The sequence below is a fragment of the Phodopus roborovskii genome, unplaced genomic scaffold (assembly GCF_943737965.1).
Source record: "Phodopus roborovskii unplaced genomic scaffold, PHOROB, whole genome shotgun sequence".
Classification (NCBI taxonomy): Eukaryota; Metazoa; Chordata; class Mammalia; order Rodentia; family Cricetidae; genus Phodopus; species Phodopus roborovskii.
In genome coordinates, this window is record NW_026125554.1 from 1272464 (window position 1) to 1295572 (window position 23109).

Consider the following 23109-nt stretch of genomic DNA (forward strand, 5'->3'; position numbering starts at 1 on the left):
GCATGGGCCATCACTACTCAGCTTTTTGTTTCTTAAAATTTGTATTTGTGGCTGGGCGTTGGTGGTGCACGCCTTTAATCCCAGCACTTGGGAGGCAGGGGTAGGAGGATCTCTGTGAGTTTGAGACCAGCCTGGTCTACAAGAGGGCAGCCAGGACAGCCTCCAAAGCCACAGAGAAACCCTGTAGAAAAACCAAAAAGAATAAATAAATATTTATATTTGTGGACTGGGGAGATGGCTCAGTGATTAAGAGTGCTGGCTGCTCTTCCAGAGGACAGTTTCAAAGCCCAGCATCCAGATGATAGCTCACAACTGTATCTCCAGTCTCAGGAGATCCAACAACTTGTTCTGGCTTCCTGGTGCATTACATACAAGATACCCATAGACATAAAATAACTTTTTAAAAAAACATTTATATTGCTGGGTGGTGCACACTTTTAATCCCAGCACTCAGGAGGCAGAGGCAGGCAGATCTCGGTGAGTTCTAGGCCAGCCTGGTCTAATGAGCCAGTGCCAGGATAGGCTCCAACGCTACAGAGAAACCCTGTCTCAAAAAAAAAAAAAAAAAAAAAAAAAAAAAAATCTGTGTGTTGTGTGTGCTGTGCGGTTCCTGTGGTACTGGGAGGAGACACTGGGTTCCCAGGTTCCCCAGGAATTGCTTATGTTATCTGAGGGGTGATCTGGGTTTTGGGAATGGCTGCAGTTCTTCACCTCTCTTCCCTTGCTCCAGCCCCTTATTTCCTTACTCTTAATTCTCACCATCACCCTCCATTCTCCCACAAACCCTTTATTTTACACAGGGTGCCTGTGCAAGCATGGAGCCTTGGTATCTGTCCCCAGTAGTGCAAACAGCAGGCTCACATTACCACTGCTTGCATTTCCTTTCCTGTGTCTCAGTCCTGTGCTTTGGTGTAACCTTCAGTTCTGCAACAGGGCAGCTGCCTGTTCCTGCTCCTCAGGTGGGCCTCAGTCTGCAGTGGGCCTTTACAGACCCCCACCTTGCAGGTGCTATTCTCAGAGGGACTACTGGTCCACCCAGACCTGTCCACCTTCTTGGGAACTGCTGGGTCCCTCAGGTTTGGGAGCAGCAGCCTTCCCACCCACCCATTTACCAGCCCCTTCCATCTTTCCCAGATGAGCTCGTGCCCAGCTCCTACATAACTCAAGTGAGCCAGCTGGGTTTCTCCTGTCCCTATACTGGAATGTCCTATGGATTGCAAAGACCAGGCTCATGCTTGGGGATGGTTTCATTTTCTTTTATTTTTATTTTTTTAAAAAAAGCCTCTAAACTCTATGGCTTCAAGGAAGCGCCGGAGAAACATAAGTTCATTTCTGTACATGTCGTAAAGCAAGAACTCAGCTCCCGCGACCACAGTCTGGCCCTCCCATGGGGACCGCCTTTCCACCGCCCTAGGTTGGGGCGTTAAGGTGATTCTGTCCCAGGGGCCTAGCACGCAGGGACATGCATGGGTCACGGCTGCCCTGGCTCCTTGGGTCCCAGACCAGTCCCTGCGTGTTGACCGTCCCACGCTCTGCCCTGGCTTTGGTGCAGCATTGTGGTATCGCACACGCCTCCCCTTTGGTGGCCAAGGCCTGGTGGCCTCCCCATGTGACTGACACCCATGCCCCGGGCCTGCCCCCCTCGAGAAAATGGCCTTTGGATCGAGGGGACAAGCTGGACTTTATGAGCTAACGGGGGCGCAGCAGGGACGGTGCAACGCTTCTCTCCTGGTTTTAAATAGTTAATGCTCTCGAAGGGGACGAGACATGGGCGTAGAGATTTCCTCCAAAGTCCTGTGTGAAGGAAGTGACCCCAAGTCCCTGAAGATGGTGCCTGAAGTTGGGCCAAGGAGCCCCATGCCAGTGAGGACACTGCCAGCCTCCTGGACACCTGCCCGGGGACTTTGGGTAGCAGCTGCACCCACCCTCACTTGTGTCGCTGCAGAGATTTTCTCTTTCTCCTCTTGAAGAAGCAGCAGCACCTGTGGGGTGGCAAAGGGAGCTGATATGGAACGGGGGCAGAGTGACAAGGGGAGAGGGTGAAAGGTGACAGGGGAGTGGTAAGGAGGTGGCATAGGGGTCCACAAAGGGGGGTGGTGACAAGAGGAGTGGTGATGGGGTGAATGGTGACCAGCATGGGCAGGCTCCGTCACAAAGAGTCCTGGGCCTTACTTGGTTTCATCCGCCACCTCTACTTCTGCAGGGGCTGCAATGGGGGCGTTCGAGTGGCCCGCGGTGGGGTCATCTGCATTCAGCTCTCCATTAGTGGAGTTCAGTGCCTGGGAGGGCAGTGGCTATCAGGCTACCACCCCTGCTTGCCTTGTCAGGTGTGTCACAGGCCTCCATCCCCTCCAGGAACAGACCCCGGCCCTCACCTGGTTCTTGCTGTGGGCCTGGGCTTTGTCACGATGTGGTGGCTGGGAGGGCACGTCAGTGTGGACGGTGCCGATTGGTGTCGGCTGCGAGAGCAGATGTCAGGACCGGGTGGAGCCGCAGGCGCCGCTGCAGCCCCAGGACAGTTCCTGACCCGAGCCCTCTGGACGACAACCCCTCCTCCCACCGAGGCTCCCACTCACGACCCCTATATAATCTGGAGGTGGGGTGCACCTGCACCCTTTCAACTACTGGGCTCCCACCCTGGGGCACCTCCTCACTTGCAGGGACATCCACCCAGCAGATGGAAACGCACCCACCCGCGGGGCTCTCCCCCTCTGCGTACCCACCCGCGGGGCTCCCCCCCCTCTCCGCACCCCACGCGGGGCTCCCCCCTCTCCGCACCCCACGCGGGGCTCTCCCCCTCCGCACCCCACGCGGGGCTCCCCCCTCTCCGCACCCCCACCCGCGGAGTTCCACATTTTTACCCCTGAAGTTAGTTTAATCACGCCTTCTCTCACGTCACCTGCACGTACCAGAGGCTTCCCGGCCCAGTCGTACTCGTAGTCGAACACATAGCCGCTGCGGTCGAAGAGGTCGGTGAAGAGCTTCCTCAGGTAGTCGTAGTCTGGCTTCTCAAAGAAGTCCAGGCGTCGTACGTAGCGCAAATAGGTGGCCATCTCCTCTGCAAAAAGTCAAGGACCAGGGGTGTGGTCACGTGAACAGCCCTGAGTGAGATGTGGCTGCTGCCACACTGTGGGACAGAGCCAAAGGGCATGGCCTGGCCACGGCTCCTCACCCGGGAAGCTCTCACACAATGCCTCAATGGGTGTGGCGCGCTTGGTGTCACCGATCTTCTGGTAGCGCTCCTTCAGTGTGTCGGCCTGCATGATATGAACTTGGTCAGGGTCAGCGCCCAGTTCTACGCCCCACCCCCACCTGGGAGGCCCTGTCTACCTTGAGCCCCTGCCAAGGCAGGCTGCCACGCAGGAAGTACATGAACATGTGTCCCAGCGCCTCCAGGTCGTCCCTACGGCTCTGCTCTGCGGGGACAGCATGGGCTCAGCCACTGTCCCATCCCCCCCACTCCACCCACAGCCTGCCCGCATCTCACCCTTGCCCAGGTGTGTGTTGATGCTCATGTAGCGTGCTGTGCCCGTCAGGCTCTTGTGCTCGCGGTATGGGATGTGCTTCTTGGTCTCAGGGTCGATATACTCCTTGGCTAGCCCGAAGTCGATGATGTGGATGGCATGCTGCCGTTTGCTGCCCGGCCGCCCAACCAGGAAGTTCTCCGGCTTCACATCGCGGTAGATGAGACTCTTTGTATGCACATACTCCATGCGCGTGATCTGCCGACCGGATTCGGGTTCAGTGCCCTGGCTCCACTCCGCCCCACTCCAACCCGCCAGCCCACCCCTCCGCACCAGCTGGATGGCGATCATCAGCACTGTCTTCAGTGTGAAGGTGCGGTCGCACAAGTCGAACAGGTCCTCCAGGCTGGGCCCCAGCAGCTCCAGCACCATGGCATTATACTTCCCGCAGGGGCCAAAGTAGTAGACCTGAGGGACACCCTCTGTGGAGGAAACACGTGTGCTGGACGCCTGGAGCCCCTGCCCTTCCCACACCCCATGCCCGCTGAGGAGCCCACACACCTCGTGCCCGCCTCACCTGCCGTGCTAAGCTGCTTATAGAAGCGGTACTCCAGATGCAGCTGCGGGGCACGGGACTTGATGGGCTCCTGCAGGACAGGGGATTGTTACCCAAGCCCTCCTCCTGGGCCTGGGGCAGGGCAGGGCAGGGCAGGGCAGGGCAGGGCAGGGCAGACTCACCAGCTTGATAGCCACGTACTCATTTGTATACAGGTTCTTTCCTGGAGGAGGGGTGACAGAGCATCAGGATTGTGGGCTACCGAGCCCATCCCACCCAGATCCCATGGAGCTTGCGGCACCCCTCCCAGCTGCTCACGCACCCTGTGCTAGCTGCACACCTCACTTCTTGTATGCAGTCATGGGGAGAGGTCTCCCCCTTGGGCCCCAGCAGGTCATGAGAGTCCTTTCTCACACTGGAGGCAGTTCCACAAAACCACATATACTACACCAAGATGGCTTGGCTGAGTGGAGGTGGTGCTCAGTCTCCATGCTGCTAATCCTACCCCGCCGTATCTAGCAGTAGGACCAGTTCCACAGTCTGCCTCTCCTGTGGGGTTCACATCTGCCATACCCCAGCCAGCCCCAACACCCTGTTTACCTCAGCATCACTAATCACAAAGGCCACCTCCAGGACCACACCCCCCAGTGGCTGTACATGCCACCCCTGAAGGGAAATATGTGCCTACCATAGTGGCCCAGCATACAGCAGCAGGCAGAGAGCCACTGGGTGGGTCCCATGGCCAGGCTCTGTCCAAACTACCTTAGCAGCTGTCAGGGCATCTGTTCCCAGTTACAGCCAGCCATCAGCTATGACACAGCCCTGTTTTGGTCCCTAGGCACCCGGCAAGGATGCCCACTCCCTGGCTTCTCCTGGACATCACCACCCATCAGCCACCACGCCCTTGCCATCAGCATGGAGTTCCTCTACCGACAACAGGGCAGTTTAGGGCCTACCTCTAGCTTGTCTCCCTTTGGCAGTTATAGCTTGCCATCTCCTGTGACCCACCAGAGCACCTCAGGCTGTGTAAGGTGCAGTGCCAAGGGGTTTCTTTAGAGATGGTCTAGTCCCCACCCCTCCACCTCACAATGGCTGTCCCTTGCAGGGTGGCAGGGCTTGCTCTCTGTGCTAGGTCAGCTGTCACCAGGGAGAGGCTTTTTAAGTGTGCCCACTTTCCCCTGGACTGTGCCTCTACAGAGCCACGCTCTCACACGCTGGGAAGCTGGGCTCTGCTGAGGGGACACCTTCCCATGAGCAGGTGTCTCCAACTTTAACCACGTCAGGGCCACTTTTCTTCTGCCGACATTCCCCTAGAGCTCTGCTGAAGACAGCTTCCAACACCCAGCCCTGACCTTCTGCTGGCCTGCCTGGCACCTAAGCCAAGTCCTTGGGTGAGCCAGGACCCTGGCACATGACAGGCACTAGAAGTTCTGATGGATGTTAGACCCACACAGGTTGATGTTGCAGTTGCTCCAGTTATGTGGGGGCACGGACATTCTGAGACCAGTGTGCAAGCGAGCCCTCCATCTTGGTGTGAGGTGGCATCTGGAGGCCAGCCAACAAGGAGCTTAGTGTAGGGTGCTGCTTGACATGCTAGCTGACAACGTGAGTTTGAACTCCAACAATCCACAGAAAGGTGGAAGGAGATGCGACTCTCTAGAGCTGTCCTCAGACCTCCAAAGGGATGTACGGCATGTGTGCTCCCCAATACATATACACAACACTTTCCCTTAAACGTGGAAGTGTCTGGGGAGATGGATCTGGGTGCAGGGCCCAGCATCCACAAGGGGTCTCACAACTGTCCCTCACTTTAATTCTACAGGGTCCAATGCCCTTTTCCAGCTTCCCTATGCATAAAGACAAACACCCATACACAAAAAACAAAGTTTTTAAATCTTAAGAGAAAAAAAAAAGTGTGTGTGTGTGGGGCTAGGTAGAAGTGGCGGTACACACTTCATCCCAGCACTTGGGAAGCAGAGGCAGGTGGATCACTGTGAATTCTGGCTAGCGTGGTCTACCCAGTGAGCTGCAGACCAGCCAGTGCTACACAGTGGGACCCTGTCTTAAAATTCAAAATAGGGGATGGGGGGGGGCGGGAATTTGGCCCTATAATAAGAAAAAAGTTGCACAGACATGAGGACTTCAATTTTCCCATTTAATGAACAATTACCTCTACAGATCCAAGGAGCTCAGTGGCCCCAGGCCAGATAAACAGACCTCCTGGAGTAAGAAAGGAAGAAGGGGCCAGAATAAAGTCTATCCCTGAAGAGGGTGAAGACTCAGGCAAGAGGTACCCCATACTCACCAGGGAAACTATCACCTTCAAAGCCTTTTCTCACTTTGTGGGCAGGGGGAAGGGAGACAAATTCTCACTGTGTAGCCCAGGATAACCTACAATTTAGGGAGTCCCCTGCCTCAGCATCCTCAGTGATTGAAGTTAGTTTAGAGCTGGGGTGGAAAGGGAGCTGGCCTTGTACCCCAACAGAGGTCGAAGCACCCAGATTGGTAGCATAAGCTTCACCCCTTGCAGCCAGAACAGGGAGCACCAAGTATCCTGGAATATAAGCCCAGAATCCGACACACAAGCTCCTGCACAGAGTACAGTGGAAACCAATTAAGGGCTTACTCTGCCCAAGCCCTGATACAGATCTGTATAGGACCTGAGCTGGTGAGAAGCCACCTCAACTGCCTGAAGATAGGAGCCTTTCAAGTTCTTCTGGCCATGTGTACCTGCAAGCATGTATTCATGCTTGCCCACAATGTGTGGCTCTGTGTTCAGGGCTGCAGTTTGATCTCTCTCCATCATGGTGGAGAAACCATTTTCAGCTGGGCCTCAGGAGACACCCGAGGTCTCGGACTGCAGGCAGAAGGCTCAGACTAAGGCCACAGAGCGCAGACCTGCAGGAATTGTACCAGGATGGGGTCCCAAGCTGGCCTGACACAGCCAGTGAGTGTGACAACCAACAACAGCCTCAGTGTGACCAGACTGTGTCCCCCCCATCAACTCACTGACCAGATGGAACTGTCACCTGAAAGGTGGGTCAGAAGTGAAGGGTGACAGTTCTAGTAGGGCACACATGCCCACTGTGTCAGGGGCCCTCAGGGGCCTTTGCGGTAGTCTCCATCTGCTCCCCAGGCATCGCTTCTAGGTGAGGTCTAAGGACCTGAGCTGCCTGATGGGTCTAAGCACAAGACTGGCCCATTTTATTATGATTATTTAAAATGTATTTAATATGCATTGGTGTTTTCTCTGCATGCATGTCTGTGTGAGGGTGTTATAGATTTCCTGGAGCTAGAGTCATAGACAGGTATGAACTGCTGTACTTGGAATTGAACCCAGGTCCTCTGGAAAAACAGCCAGTGTTCTTAACCTCTGTTTTTCTTTTCTTCTTAAGAATCTAGATGGGGACAAGCTCCTGCACATAGGTCTCCCACAACCCTACTCAGGGCCAGAATGTGACACCTTTGGCCTCCTGGGCACTGCTGCAATCAACAGAGGGGCACTCAGGGGCTCAGCACCAGGCCCTGTGGACCAGGCCTGGCAGAGGCTGTATGGTGACATGAACCACTGGAACAGGTGCTAGGCTCTGCAGCCCAGAGGCCAGGGTAAGGGAAGCTATGACTCCATCACTAAGCCTCTTTCCCACTGCTTGCAGATAACCACCACAAAGCCAGGGTCCCTCCTCCCTCCTGAAGACCCTAGTGATGAGCTGAGGACAGGACATGCAAACTTACCTAGGCGAAGCTCTCCGAAGTTCCCACAGCCTATCTTCTTGCCGACTCGGAAGTTGGGGCCCACCATCAGGACCCCTGAGCTGGTCCCCGAGCCACGGACGCCATGGTTGCTCCGGCTTGTGCCAGTCTTGGACATTCTCCGGCCCTCCTCCAACTCCCCCTTCCCTCCTTTCTTGTCAAAATCCATAAGTTTGTGGTACCCTGGCCTCTCCACGGTGACTCTGCCGTGAGATCCGAGTGTGAAATCTGAGCTCACGCCCAGCCTAGTACACCATTGCGCCCAGTGGCCCCTCAGCTCCTGGTTATTGACACCCAGGCGCGCTCGCAGGCACAGCTGCAGTGCTCATCTTGGTGGCCTCAGGGTCGCTTGCAGGGAGAGAAGACATTGTACCAACAGGTCCCAGCGCCTTAAATGTTGTGGTGCCCAGCTGTGAAGAAACAGAGGTACAGGTTAGCAGACAGTGGCTGATGTGCTCCCAGCTGGGCTGCTCCTCAAAGATCTCTGAAGGTGTGAGCAAGAGCTCCCCCCGGGGACATAGGGAGGAAGGGACATCTGTCTGTGTGGGAGATACACAAGCCCTGCTGACCCACAGAGGTCAAAGATCACAGCAAAGGTTACTGTGGTGTGACCAGGGGGAGGCTGATAGAGAGAGACTGGTGTAGCCATGTACCCTACTTGCCACAACGACTGTGCCATCAAGTGGCACCCACACCTTGGGAGCCGAAAACAGGAAAGTCAGATCCAGGGTAAGAGGTGACCCACAGTCAGGCGGTGGTGGCACACGCCTTTAATCCCAGCACTCGGGAGGCAGAGGCAGGTGGATCTCTGTGATTTTGAGACCAGCCTGGCCTACAGAGCGAGTTACCAGACAGCCTCCAGAGCTACCATGAGAAACCCTGTCTTGAAAAACCAAAGAGGTGACCCACAGGCCAGAACACAACAGGGGCTACCAAGACAAGGAAAGTGACAGATAGCAGAGCAGGTGGTTCTTATGGACCAAAAGGGTAAGTGAAGGGACTCCAACCATGCAGGCAGCCATGGCAGCAAGGCACATGGCATGTGGTGCTGGGTGAGCAGGGAGAGTATGGTAGGGCCCTGGGCAGTGGTGCCCACCCCTGCATCCACAGACACAGCCCCCATGACTGGCTGTCTTTCCAGGTTGCCAGGCCATCCACATAGGAGGACTTGGCCAGCTTCGGGAAGTGCCCAAGGATGGGCACACTCACTCCTGGATCACAGAAGTCAGGACAGAGACAGTGATAGACAGGGGATGCTGGGAACACACAGCCCAGCCTGACTGAAGCCGATCTCCAGGCTATGCTAAACCTCTGCAGGTGCAAGGGGTTACAAGGGGGGGGGGGACCTGCTACAACGGGTCATTTCTGACCTATGACCAGGACAGTGGAAGTGTCACACAATTCAGGGTCTTATGAAAGCTAAGCCAAGAACACAGCCCCATCTGAAGGCAGCAGAACCTCAGGTGCTCGAAGCCATGGCAGGCCTCACAGTGCATTCTATGGCCTGCCAACTCCAGGCCTGTAGGGACCTAGAATATCTGGATGCAACTGCTCCCTCACTGTCTAACTGTATAGACTTAGTGCTCTTATCTGCATTCTGGTTTCACCTGTAGTAAGGGTCTCTTCCTGAACAGGGTTCAGGAGTCCTACTCTATGCACCTCACTGGGTAGCCCAGGTTGCCACACCTGCTTCTATGTGAGTGCTGGGTCACACCCAGATCCCCATATTTTCAAGGTAAGCACTTTACCAATGAAGCCAACTGCCCAGGCCTTGGGGTTTGTTTTTGAGACAGGATCCTCCTGCCTTAGACTCTGAGAGCTGAGTTCATAAGTATATGCTGCCACGGGCAGCCATTCAGGGGCATTCTCACCTACCAGTCCATTGTGGATGTGTGTGTTCTTGGGGCACATTTGCAGAGGCTGTCAGTCTGCTTCCCAGCTCAGCCCCCCAGCATTCCATCCCCTCCCACCATCCATCTCATCCGGGCAGTGGTTTGCTTACCCAGTCCTATTTCCATACTCTTCTGCTAGGTTGTAGTTAGCAGACAGCCCAGTGATGCAGCGAGCTATCAGAGACCATAGTGGCCATAGCACCATCATGTGCATTCACTGACAGCAACCCACACCATGGCTCTCCTCATTGCGGGGCATAAGGGAACCCTGGGCAGTCAGCCTGACTCCCCAATGGAAATGTCCAAACTCCTTGGATATGCAGCAAGCAACCTCTTCTCAAAATAAAGGGGACCACTGAAAAAAAAACAGGAGTGGGGCTCACTCCCAGCTCAGATTCCCACTGTGGGGGGTCCCACAGGGCTGGAGACCAGATTCCCAAAGCATCCTTACAGTGGCTCACAGCAGCCCACATGGGTCACCACAACACGGACAGCTACACCACAGGTCACTAAGGACTTGCACTCCACTTAGGACACCCACAAAAGCTCAGCACCCTGGGAGAAGCCTTGCTATCTTCATTCATTCCACTCCCCCACCGTGGACACCAGTGGGAGAAGCCCTTGGCTTTGCAGAAGGCTCAACAGGTTGGGCCACTCAATAACAACAGCTTGGGAGGCACTGGAAGGCATGCCCACGGGACTAGCACCATAAGGTGCAAGCACTGTGGGCCTCACGGATGGTAAGAAGAGAGGTGTGGCTAAGGGCCCACTCCAGGACTCATGGACCACCAGGGGCAGGTGCAGAGTCAGGAGACTGACAGAGACTGCACCTGGGCCATATGAGCCTGGTGAAGACTCCGCAGCACAAAACAAGCATTTACATTTCACTCTTGCTCAGGGCCACACCTGGGCAACTGTCATTCAGAATACTCCCTCCACACATGATCACCATGAAGTCCATGACTACCTTACTGATGGGATTTCCTTCCCATTAGGAAGCACTTACAGGGCTGACAGTGGCTCAGTGGGCATTCAGGAAGTCGTGGGACCATCCCTAACACAAACCAGATGTGGAGGTGTATGCTATCATCTCAACATGCAGGAGGCAAAAGCAGGATTGGGAGTTTAAGGCCAGTCCGGGCTACTACAAGAGACCGTTCTCAAAATATCACAGGTCAACAAATGATAGCTCAGTGGGTAAGGCTGCCTGATGCTGATGACCCACATCTCATCACTGGGATCCCCTAGTGGAAGGAGATAATGGTCCTCCATACACATGGGGTAGTATGCACACACTCCTATAAACATATGCTCATACAATGAAAATTTAAAAATTGCACACAAACACAGAGAGGGAGTGTTCAGTGGGGGAGCCCAGGGTTCTACATGTCACAGGTGATGCACTCATATGAGGAAGGGCCATTTAAATAGGGTCACAGGTCTACAGGGAGCCAGCTCTTCCCTGCACTTGTCCTGTGAGAGCAGCCTGGGCAGTCCTTTCCTCGAGTGCCCTCTGCAGAGGGCAGGTGAAATTCCACCATGGGGCTCATCTGTGCGGGAGGGCTGCATGGAGCAGGCAGCACTGAGCAGGGGAAGTAACAGCAGGGGAGCCTAGAGCAAGGACACATGGCTGTGTCAAATGCAAGGACTCTTATGAGAGGATAGGACAGGCTGCTATGTCTTTCTCAGCACGCTGGACGGCTGCAAACCTGTGGCCTGCAAAGCTGACCATTGCAGGCCCAGGGCTCCATAGCTCACCTATGGTGTGTGGAGGAAAAAGACCCAGGTGGCACACAGCAACTGCCACAGTTAGCAGCAACAGGCAGCATATGGTTTGTTCTGGAGGCTCAGTCCAGCTAGGATGTGCAGAGGGTAGGGCATCTGCAGAGCTGGGCAGGAGCGATGGCAAATGAGGGGGTAGGAGGATCCTGCACAGGTCACCAACCACTGGCAGGCTAAGAAGAAAGCAGGCCCCACATCCTGAGTGGACATGGCAGCAAGGTGACACCAGAGTCACCTCTCCCTCTCTTGTTCCCATACATCCTACAGTTCACACAATAGCCACTGCCTTTCTTATGTCAGTGTCACCAGGCCAGGCGAGGTAGACAGGTCACGGAGGACCTGAAAGCTGGCATGAGATAAGGCCACACTGTAGGGGATGGTGGGAACAACCTGAGGTCATCATGGCTGCCCCAAGACACGGACCAACTGTGCACCATTCCTCACTCACAAAAAGAGCTACACAGACATGGGCTATGTGGGCTATGTGGCAGTCCGTGGTGTCCAAGAGAGGAGCGGTGTCTACCACACAGCTGACACTCCAACAGAGGGCCAATGAAAGACACAATCTTGGTGACAAGCAGCTTTGGTGTCGCAGGCACACCTGAACATGTGCAGAGTGACCTGGGGCCCCAGAAAAGAGGAAATGTCGCTAGTCCTGGCCTTGGCTGAAGCTTGCAGCTAAAAATAGAGTGGTTGGAAGGCAAGCAGGCCTTCCCAGCCCTAAATAAACCCTCCTTGGCCTGACCCACAAGGCCTAGAGCCCAGGCTGTCTCAGGGGTGAGCCCAGGCACAGGGGAAATGCTGGGCTGGCATGGACAAGGACAGGCCGAGAAGCCAGCAATAGGGTGCTCACTCAGGGAGCTGGCTGACAGCAGGCTGGACTCCCACCAGAGACACCCCTCCTTGCAAGGCCCCAGCACGCACCTGCCCTGTTCTTTTTGGGGTCCCCCATCTTGCTGGGGCCCTGGCTGCTCCCCTGCTGGAGGCCCCAAAGACCCTTCTCTGCATCTTCACTCAGTGATGTCACAGTCCCTGGCTGACGTCACTGGCAGTTCCCAAGCTAGACCTGGTACCCACCTGAGAAGACAAGCAGGGACAACACTCACCATGGGAGCCCAGCAGTGGATGGGGATCTGGGCTGTAATCCCAGAGCTACTACTCCTGAATGACTGCCCAACATGGACAGGCTGTGCCACATCAGGACTCTTCAGCACTGCCAGTCCTGGAAGACTACTGGAGAAACTTGGGGTTCAAACCAAGATAAGAATGGAGCCTGACCAGCAGTCCTGGTGACACCTGGCCAGTGGGCAGCAAGACTGCACATATAGTTGGGATCAGATGACCAAAGGGATATGTCTGCCCATGAGGCTGATGGCAACAGGGGGAGGGGCAGGGGCTTGGGACTCCTACACAGGCCCACACCGAGGCCAGGAGACTTCTCAGTTCCTTGTCTTTGGAGAAAGGCACCCCAACTTGCTCCTGGCCATGCATCACTGCTCCCAAAGGTACAAGGGGATGGCTGGGGATGCGTGCGGAGGGAGCACTGTGTTGGTGGGGGCACTTCTGTGCAGCAGTGAGGCTGGGCTCTGCTGGGCAGGGACATGCGGCTACGGTCAGTGTTGGAGGCTCACCAACAGCTGGGCTGACAACCCCCAGAAAAGAGCTGAGAGCCTGAATCACAGCAATGGGAAGACCTGTGTGTGTGCCAGTGAGGGTCTAGGACCATCTGGGAGTGTCATCAACCGACTTCAGAAGAGATGGCCAACCTCAGCCTCAGTCACACGAGCCACAGTGTCTACAGTGCTCTGGGCCCAGCACTGATACAGGACCCTGACACAGGATGGCACATGGACGTATGGGATGCTGACAGGCCGGACAACCAGTGTGCATGCCACATAGCACTCTGTGCCTCTGACGCTAAACCTCTCTACAGCATGAACTACAAAAAGGAGCAGGCTGAAGGTGATGTGTGGGGTGGGGGGAGGGGGCAGGGCCTCCTCCCCTACTCACCAGCCAGAACAGAATGGATCAGTTTCTGCCCCCTGAAATCATGTAGGTCACCATGAAGGTTGGTGACCCAGGTTTCAGCAAAGGTGACTCTGCTCTTAGAACATGGGTCATTACCACTAGGGGAGCCCCAGTATGAAGTGAATAGAGGCCATGGTTGCCTCTCAGCACCCACACCTATGGAAAGACACAAAGCAGGCATCACTGTGCACATGTAAAAGGACGTGGCCAGGTACCGGGTCTGCACACAGGCACTGACTGTGCTCTACTGCAGTGGCGCCATCTACTTTCCTATGCTTTCCACAATCTGTGGACAGGAGCACTACTTCCAGCAAGAAAATGATGGTGTAGACCACCAGTTCCAGTGGGGCTCAGCCCAATGCCACACAAGAAAGGACAACTCAGCTACAGGTCCCTGTCCAGCAGGAGATCCTGGGAGTTCTGCAAATGTCACCAGAAACCGTAACAAAAAACTCTAATGGGTGATTCTCAAGGATGGCCTTGAACCCTCCTCAGGCATCACATACAGCAATTACAGGCCAGAGGTCATGGTGGACTGTGTAGGTGTGTGTCTTCCTGGATAGGTAACTCTCCACCTTATATTGAGGCTGTTTCTCACCTGAATCCACAACAAGCTCAGTGTAAGGACCCCACCCCCACCCCACCCCAGAGACCACAGGTGGTCACTAGCTCCACTCAGCATCTAAGTGAGTGCTGGGACCTAAGCTTGGGTGTTACTTTACCCAGCACATTTACCCAAGCTGGCTTTGAACTCCTGATACTCCTGCCTCCCTGTTTGAAGTGTGGGGAAGACAGGCATGCATGAGCCACCATGCTTGGTTTTGACATTTTAATTACAGCATATTGAGATGGGTGAGAGGTGAGCCCAGAACTACAGGTAGAAGTAACCACGAACCTTAATCCTGAGGGGACAGCTGTCCAGCAGGTACCTCAGGCAGACCGTGGAGGGCCCAGTACCAGGTGAAGCACAGGCTTACTGCACATAGCCGCCAAGGGACAGAATCTGCCCAGGTAGCCCTGCCTAGGCCATGACTCCTTTCAGGGGCCAGTTCAACAGCTAAAGGCAAAATGCAGATTTCCCAGGAGCCCATAGGGGTGTGCTACCATAGGAAGCCCAAGTGGCTACATGCCACCTGCCAGCTCTGTGGAACAAAACCACCCAATCCCAGGCCCCTGTGCCTGGTGCAACTGTACTCTGGAGGCTCCTGGCACAGCCTGCCATGTCCTGATTCCCAGCCCTGACCCCCAACTTGAGGACCCTTATAGGCCTAAGCCTGAGCTAGGGGTTCCTTTAGCTACCCCAGGGGTGACCCTAATCTTTCCCACTATAATCCCAGGAGAATATGCACAGAGGAAAACCGTAGGAACCAATGGCTCAAGACCATTCTCAGCCACACAGAGGACAGCCTAGGCTAACCTGGGCTGCTGCCTTAAAACCTGCAGCTCAACGTCAGTTTCACAGAGTGTTGTGCCACAAACCTATGTCCTAGTGTTCATTTATGGCCAGTCTGGAATATATGGTGAGTTCAGGGCCAGCCTTGACTACAGAGTTATGACCCTATCTCAAAAAAAGACCGGGGGGGGGGGGGGACTGGGGTTGGTAAGATGTCTCAGTGTGTAAAGAGCTTGTGTTAGCCTGACACCCTGAATTTGATCTCTGGAAACCATATCAACATAGGAGGCTAGCCTGGTCTACATAGCAAGCTCCAGGGCAGCCAGGGCTGCAGAGACCCTTGTACCAAAAACTAAAAAGTTCTAAGCGAACCAACTCAAGTAGCCACCTGACCTCCACAATGGCATGTGCCACCCACCCACATGTACACATGAGAAGTACAAGATCCTGTATCAAAAGACACAGGCATGGTGACCCAACACTAAATCTAAAATTAAAAAAAGAAAAAACCAATTTGGGAAGCAGAGGCAGGTGCATCTCTGAGTTGAGGCCAGCCTGTCTACATACAAAATGAGTTCCAGCACAGCACAGAGAAACCCTGTCTCAGAACACGCCCCCAAAGCAAGATGGGGTTTCTTTCCCATGGGTGCAGCCAGGTATAGCATACCCTTGGGGTCTCTAGGGAGTCAGTGGCCTCAGGCATAGCCAGAACAAGTGCCCTATTGTCCCCTAGATTGTATGTGAGGCTGCACATTGCTGTTGGATCCTGACCTGTGTCAGAAAGCTCCATGACATCTGCCATCTGACAGGATGTGTGACCTCAGTCTGTCTCAGCCTCATGGCACTGAGCTATCCTGAGGGGCAGGGCTGTAGGCTGTAAGCAGGAGGGCCCCAGCAACCTGAAAGCCTATTCTAGGGGAGGGAAAAAGAGGCTGACTGGCAGAACAGCCCCTTGACCACTGGGCCCCAATGAGACTAATTCCCCAGCATGGAGCCTCCCTCAGAAAGAAAAAGGATGTGCTGCCACCCACAAAGCCAAGGGTGCAGCCTGGGGTCTTTGTGAGCAGAAGCTGTGAAAGCCAAACATCATGCTGTCATCTGGAACAATACCTGCTCCTCTGTCTTTCAGGAGGGCTCTGAGGGACCCATGAACAGTGACTGACCTCATTGGGGACAGCTGACATAGGCAGGGGGCCAGAGAAAGGACATGTGGCTCCCATGTCCTTCCTTCCTTCCTTCCTTTTTTTTTCCTCTCTCTGTTGCTTTGAAGCTGTCCTGGAACTCACTCTATAGACCAGGCTGGTGTCAAACTCACAGAGATCCAACTGTCTCTGCCTCCCGAGTGCTGGGATTAAAGGCGTGTGCAGCCACCATCCAGCTGGTTTTTTTTTTTTTTTTTCCTTCCCAAGACAGGGTTTCTCTATGTAGCATGTAGCCCTGGCTGTCCTGGAACCCACTCTGTAGGCCAGGCTGGCCTCAAACTCGCAGAGATTCTCCAGGATTGGCTTTTTGACTGCTATGTGTTCCAGGTATCCTGTGCCCTCTCTGCCCAGGATGAAGCCTCCTGGTGATCATACAGTGTGGGACAAAGCACACAAAGGGAGTAGGCTTGAAGGGTCTGATGGTCCTACATCTTTGCAGGCCTTGGGATCCTGTCCCATGTGTCAGTAGCCACTGTCTCCTCAGGTGACAGGGGCCACCCAAACACTCTAGGAGCTGAGTGGAGACCTGCTGAAGTTTCCACAACACCACACCTTGAGGCTAAGCCCCCTGCTTTGTGCCTCCAGAATGACTGGCACTGCCTTGGGACCAGGATGGGGACAACTTTGACTCACTGAGGTCTGATCAGTTCATGGGCAAGTCTCCACATTGGTGCTGCCGCCCAGCCTTTGGAAGAAACAAAGGTCACAGGGAGTAGATAGAATACTGAAGGGGCAGGTGTGTCCTTCCAACCCACAGGGCCATGCAAGACCAAGCCTCAGAGGCCTCCTTCCTCAGAGCATAGCCCTCCTGGATTCATGTAGCATCTCCTCTGTCCCTGGGTCACTAACACCAGGCTGCCAGACACTTGGTCCTCCTCCTATAAAGAGATGCAATGATCACTTCCTGGATACCATACCTCATAAGCCCCACATGCCCCAGATGGGGTCCTCGAAGCCCACCAGCTCTCAGTTAAGTGTAGAGACACCTCTGAGAACTGGGTGCCAAGGTTTGCGCCAGCGCTGACCAAGAAGCTCTCGGGAAGAAACTGCTCACAGCGCTCACTGGCAAGCTGATACCCAGACTACAAGGTTAAGGCTTGAGTCCAGCAGGAGCATGGCTGCTAAGCCAGTGGGCATCAGATGTGCAGGCGAACCTGGATGAAGCTCCAGTCACTTCCTGCTGCTACAGAAATATGGGCTAGGGTCTCCAGGTGGCCCCATCTGTCACCCAGATAACAAGAAAGCCATCAACCTGTTTTATACCATCTAGACACCAAAGGCCACACTGCATGGCACTTAGCCACCAAAGGACCCTACAGCCCTGCTTTTCCTCCCTCTTCCTCACCTGGCCCCCACTCTAAGGGCTGTACCTTGATGGTCTCCCAGCTCCTTGCAGAAAGGATGCTGGCTGTTGCTGCTGGAAGTCACACACAGAATCAACACCACCTATCCCACATTACAACTCCTGTCCTACCTGGCATGTGGTTTCACATCCCAGGGCCTATATCTTGGACAAGCATTCCTCATTCCTAAGCTTCCCCAGGAACACAGTGGTCCCCTGCATTTGTCTGGCATGCCACATGCTTGTCCCAATTCACAAATCGGCATACTGGTTTCCCCAAAGCTGGGAAGGGCATGTTGAAGAGGCTCAATTACCAAGAACCTTACCTACTTCCTTCTGCCAGAGATGATTACTATATGATTAAAGAGAAGTCACAGGTAATTCAAAAAAACCCACACTGTAGATAGCATGGGCCATACTCTGGGACATGCTTGGAGACCAAGTGACCACCCTGAGGTAAAGTCAAAGCAGACAAAAGGCCACCTCTCCTTTGAGCAGGTCCAATGATACAAGAGGCACATTAGAGCAGCCCTGCCGGCAACACACAGAACCTGAATCTCACAACATGACATTTGCCTGATGTCAGCTTAAGCCTTGGTTGGCTTCAGAGCCTCTAGATCTGGCCCTCCTCAGGGGTACCCAGCTCTTTTGCTTAGTCCCTCAGGTTTCCTCCCACTGGCTCTGAGGAAAGCACCAAGGCTCAGCCTTAGTGGGGAGGACAGGGACTGAACAGTGTTTATCCAGGCCCTGGAGACCCATGGTAGGCACTGTGTGTCTGTGATCTCCTGAAACCCACCATCCAATACTAAACAGCTCTGCTGAAAAGAAACAATGGCACACTTCCCCCTTACAAACCTGCATGCACCATCCTCCCCTACACCAAGTAAAGACCCCAGGGCAGATGAGCTCAGTGTCCACCCCCAAACCAGTGGGAAGCTGGGGTTTCTCCTATACCAACAAGGCTTTTGTGCCTTCCACCCAGCAGCTCCCAGAGTCCCCAGGCCACAGACACCAACTGCAGCTCCTGGAGGAAGACCCCATTAGCCTGCAGAGTCCTGAGGCACAGGCTGGGTAAGCAGACTACAGCTCAGAAAGGACAGACAAGTCTCCGCGCCTCCACCTACACACCAAATCCCCAGGCTGCTTCCTGCAAACTGCCATTCGGAGGCCACCAAGATGAAAACCAGCTGCCCCAACCTAGAAGAACCTGGGTCTCGCTCAGGACGCACAGTAAATCCCTGCCTGCAAACATCCTCTCTGTTCCCATCTCCTATTGAGAAAGTTGGGGCAAAGAGGGACAGGCAAGGGATTCAGCAGGCTGCTCAGACATCTCACCCCTCCCTCTTTGATCCGTGTGTTTCCGGAAAACAAAGCCGGTGGCCAGAACGGAAGGGGGAGGGCGCAGGCGGCTGAGCCCAGAGTTCCCAAGCAGCTGCCTGCCTGCAACAGGTTCCCCCACACACACCTAGACAGGACCCTCTGTACCTGTCCCCAAACACCCCAGTTATTCTCCCTTAAACAAACCATCAGGACCACAAGGGCTAGGAAAGTGGCGAGACAAGGAGCCAGGCCCAGAAGGCAGGAAGACCGGAGACCAGGTGGAAAGGTCTGGGGACAACGAAAGGGACACTAGGGGGACACGGAGAAAAGCGTGGTGTTTGCAGAGGGTCTGAGCACCTGGAAGACACAGGGAATTAGGAGGTTAGAGCCTGGGAACACGGGAGAGGTCAGAGTTTGGGGACACCGAAGTAGAATGGGGGGTCCCGGGAAGAGGTTGACCGGAAGTGGGGGCGCCTGAGTGTCGCAGGTGAGTTGAACACCTGGGAAACGGTAGACACGGGAACTCAGGGATCAGAGACGGATCAAAGGTGGAGTCGGAGAATGAGGGATACTGAGGCTGGGTGACCGGAAGTTGGGGTCGCCCGGTGCAGTGACCAGTCGGGATCGCAGGGTGGGGACGAAAGCACCCCGGTGCGGAGATGGGGTCAATGGGGGTCACAGGATGGCGGCGCCGCGCGGGTGGGGCACGGCCGGCCGTGCGCGCGCAACGTTACCTGCGCCCCGCCTGGGGCCCGCGGGCGGCGGCGGCCGAGCTCAGCAGCGCGGCGTCCCCCGCTCCGGGCCCCGCGCACGTTCGCGCTCCGGCTCGGGCCCCCGATCAGGCTCCCGCGCTGCCGGGGCCGGCCTCGGCATGTTCGGCGGAGAGGGCCGGGCTCCGCCGCTCCGCCGCGCCCGCTCCGCGGAGCCCCCGCGCGCCTTACGCCGCCAGCGTCGGCCAGCGGGGGGCGGCGGCCTGCGAGCCCCACTGCGCAGGCGCGATCGAGCCGCGGGAGGCGTGTGCGTTCTACGTCATAGCGTGGGGCGGGGCCTTCCGGAAGGGGCGTCGCTTTATGATAATACTGGGCGTGGCCTTAAGCACTGAACGTCTCTTTACGACAATGTGAGCAGGGTCTCTGCCGAGGGCGCGGAGCTTTACGACGACCAGGGTTGTGGCTTGGCAGCGAGCGCGAAACTTTACGACACTGTGGGGGCGTGGCTTGAAGGTGGGCGCGGAACTTTAACCACAAGGTAGGGGAGGGCCTTTGAGTTGGGGGAGTACTTTACAATGGCCTGGGGGAGGGGTCTGGCGGTGGGGCGGAGCTTTACCATACTGGGGCGTAGGTTGGAGGCGGGAGCTGAGCTTTACCATCACGCGGGGGCGGGGCGAATGGCGGGCTCGCCGTTTTGCGACGGCTCTTGTGGGTAAGGAGTGGTTCGCCTCACTAGGGCTACCGAGCTTTGCGGACAAACTGAAGCCGCTTGTCAGCGGGCAACACCAGACTGGTGGCTCCGGGAGCGTACCTGAACTGTGAATACTACCATCAGCAGCCCCACCCTTGTAGAGGCGGAGTTTACGGAATCCGCGAGGCCTCGCCTTTCGTTGCCATGGAGACGCGTGGCGGTTTCAGAGGCGCCAACCCGCGTCTGTGACGTCATCATCTCACCACCCAACGTCACGGTGGGCGGTATTAGGGGGCAGGGTTTTCCTGGAGAGAGGGGGAAATGGCGCTGGGCCCGGAAGTTACTTCCATAAAAGAAAATAATATGCTAAAATTAATGGTACGTACCGCAGGAAATAGTCTATTTGATCAGATCAGATTTAGGGCTGTTTGTCTCAGTGTTAATTCTTGTTTGTTTCTTTAGTTTTTCAAGAGAAGGTTTCTCTGTGTAGCCCTGACTGTCCTGGAACTCGCTTTGTAGACCAGGCTGACTTTGAACTCACTGAGATCCGCCTGCCTCTGCTAGGATTAAAGGTGTGCGACACCACTCCGGGCTCGGTGTTAATTCTTAAAAACTTTTTGAGACTTGCTATGTAGCCCAGACTGCATCCCTACCACCACCACCACCACCCACCCCCAGCCCCGCAACTCTTAGGAATCCTTCCTGTCTCAGCCTCCAAGTGCTAGGATGACAGGCATGACCTTGATTTTTCTCCTCGTTCTTTTACATGACGACATCCCTTAGTACATGAGCCACTGGGATCCCAGTCCTGTAACAGATCATCTGGGGCTGACTAGCAGGTACCCTGCATCCTTCAGTACAAAGCAGAGACTCTGCTTCCAGCTGCCTTTCAATCGGTGCAGCTCTCTTAAGTGCTTGTTCACACATTGCTGTGTATCTTCCCTCTGCACATAAACACTGGGAGGGGCTGAAGAACAGGGTCCCTATGTGTTACTTAAGGCCCTGCCTGGAGCGAGGTAGCCCCATAAACGCTGCTGATTCCCACATCCAGACACATCTAGTTACAAATCCTCAGAGAACCTCCAAAGCTAAAACGGTGGGTGGACTACCTTGGGAGGGCACCCGAGTTTCAAATGGGTGGTAAAGTGCCTGAGGGTGGTTGCTTTTACCATATGGCCCCTGGTAGGGCCAGATGCTATGTGCCCAGATCCCAGTCTCTTGTTCATGGCTGTAATGCTGCTTTCCTCTTAATAGCAAAAACAAGGGGTGAAAATGCCTTCCTTCTAGAAGGCTGAATCCAGCTTTTTTTTAAGAGCCAAGTCCAGCCCAGAAGTTGCAGACGATAGAGAAGTCCAAGCCACAGCCACTTTCTTCATTCTGGCTGCAACATGGTCTCTCCTGAGTTGTGGTGTGACAAACTGTATCTCTACACTGTGTTCTTCTGGAAGTCAGTGCACAAGTGAGGGCAACCTTGACAGATTCCATGGTGATCGAGGTTGACCAAGGCGGAGGGACAAACATACCAGGTGGTCAGAGGATTTTTTGTTTTTTGTCTTGTCATCATTTAAGCCTTTTTATCCCCAGACCTTCATATCATGGTTTAGTAAGGATCAGGAAAAAACAGATAGACTGAATAGATGTTTATTCAGGGAGAAATAACTTACAACAGAGACAGATGAGCACCAGCAGGTTCTTGGTCCCAAAGATGCCTCTGGATGCTCTGTAAGCAAGAGAGCACTCCAGGGTCCCTTCCCCAGACCTAGTTCTCCAGGTCATTCCTGCCCCTGTCCCACCACAATGGGTGTGGTCAGTGCCACAGGTGTGGACAAAGTAAATATCTCACTAACCTTCATAACTTGAGTTAATTACACCTTACATTACCGTCTTAGACCTTTCTTTCCATCCTCAGACCTTCATACACCTTACACTTTCCTATCTTCACATAGATAAACCCTAAAATCTGTCTTGGGACATTTGGAGCCTTGCCTGCTGTTTTAATCTGGCAAAGCTACCAGTCATCAAAAGCATCAGAGTTCTTGAGAAGGATAAAATTTTTCCTGGATTAATGATTAGAAAATGACAAAGACTTACTAGCTGGCTGCATGGACAGCCACCCACCCCCATCCCCAAGTCCTCCATAGTTGTTGAGGGCAGAGGTTTTAAGGACACCTGCCTTCTGGTGGGGTCTGTGGATTAGGAGCTTTAGGAAGACTTGCCTACTGTTGGACTAAGCAACGTGGAGGAAGTCGATTCCAGTGTTTTCTTGCCCACAGTCTGAAGAGTCCTTTGTAGCTTTGAGCTGAAAGGCAGGTTTGCTCATTGTGGGTGGAGTTTCTTCAGTGTCCACCAGTCTTCTTGGAGGAAATAGGTGGTGCCAGCAGCTGGCCTGTGTGTTATGAAAAGGTTTTTAATAAAACATTTTAAATGCCATATTCTCTAATCTCTGAGCATTTGAGGGCTGATTTGCCTTAAGCACAGGGGCAGGCCAGCATAATGTCTGAACCCTTACAGTAGGCACACTCCTCTATACAGTGATTGCTTGAATGAATGCATGAATAAATTCCACAGCCCTCGGAGATGTGGATAAGTTGGGCTTTTCCCTTTTTACACATTCCCCCATCTTTGTCCCTCTCTACCTGGGTTGTGGGTATTACTTGCCTCTTAAACCAGAGCCTTGTGCAGCTCAAAGTATGTAGGAATCAAAGCCAGGATTAGTGCTGTTCCAGGCAGAGGCTGTGTGACTGTGGATCAATCACTCATGCTCTCTGGTCCTCAGTACGATTTTCCTGACTTTAGGTTAATAGAAAGGCCTATGAGTATATGGTGGGAAACCAAAAATAAATAAAATTCTGCCAGCTGTTGTCCCAACTATGGTGCAAAGAGGCTGTGCTCGGCAGGGTTGTCCAAAAAGTGCCTTGACCAACCCCAGGTTACCTGCTGCAGAGTGGGGATTTCCAAGATTCTCTCTTCCCTGGA

General features: G+C 54.4%; 1 protein-coding gene across 2 annotated transcripts; it reads right to left on the bottom strand.

Moving 5' to 3' along the window:
• Positions 1-1235: 1235 nt before the first annotated feature.
• Positions 1236-19713, bottom strand: Csnk1g2 (casein kinase 1 gamma 2). 2 transcript variants are annotated; one of them, XM_051177358.1, is made up of 12 exons: positions 19467-19712; positions 7756-8183; positions 4203-4243; positions 4042-4111; positions 3798-3946; positions 3488-3722; positions 3331-3416; positions 3173-3257; positions 2910-3058; positions 2376-2459; positions 2173-2279; positions 1236-1982 (listed from the first exon to the last, which is right to left on the bottom strand). In XM_051177358.1, exons 2-12 carry the CDS (start codon positions 7940-7942, stop codon positions 1928-1930), a joined length of 1248 nt encoding a protein of 415 aa, XP_051033315.1. In that variant the 5' UTR covers positions 7943-8183; positions 19467-19712; the 3' UTR covers positions 1236-1927. The 2 variants fall into 2 exon arrangements, 1 of the variants encoding a protein (XP_051033315.1); XR_007834037.1 differs by lacking the exon at positions 1236-1982 and having other exon boundaries at positions 2376-2502; positions 19467-19713.
• Between the last annotated feature and the right edge of the window lie 3396 nt (positions 19714-23109).

Bases quoted from the DNA above. Each gene is read 5' to 3' on its own strand.
- Csnk1g2 (XM_051177358.1), bottom strand. From the start codon at position 7,942: ATGGATTTTGACAAGAAAGGAGGGAAGGGGGAGTTGGAGGAGGGCCGG. The intron at 4,244-7,755 runs GTAAGTTTGCAT...CCCCTCCTCCAG, and splicing joins CTTCGGAGAGCTTCGCCTAG to GAAAGAACCTGTATACAAAT. The intron at 3,723-3,797 runs GTGCGGAGGGGT...TCCGGTCGGCAG, and splicing joins TGATGATCGCCATCCAGCTG to ATCACGCGCATGGAGTATGT.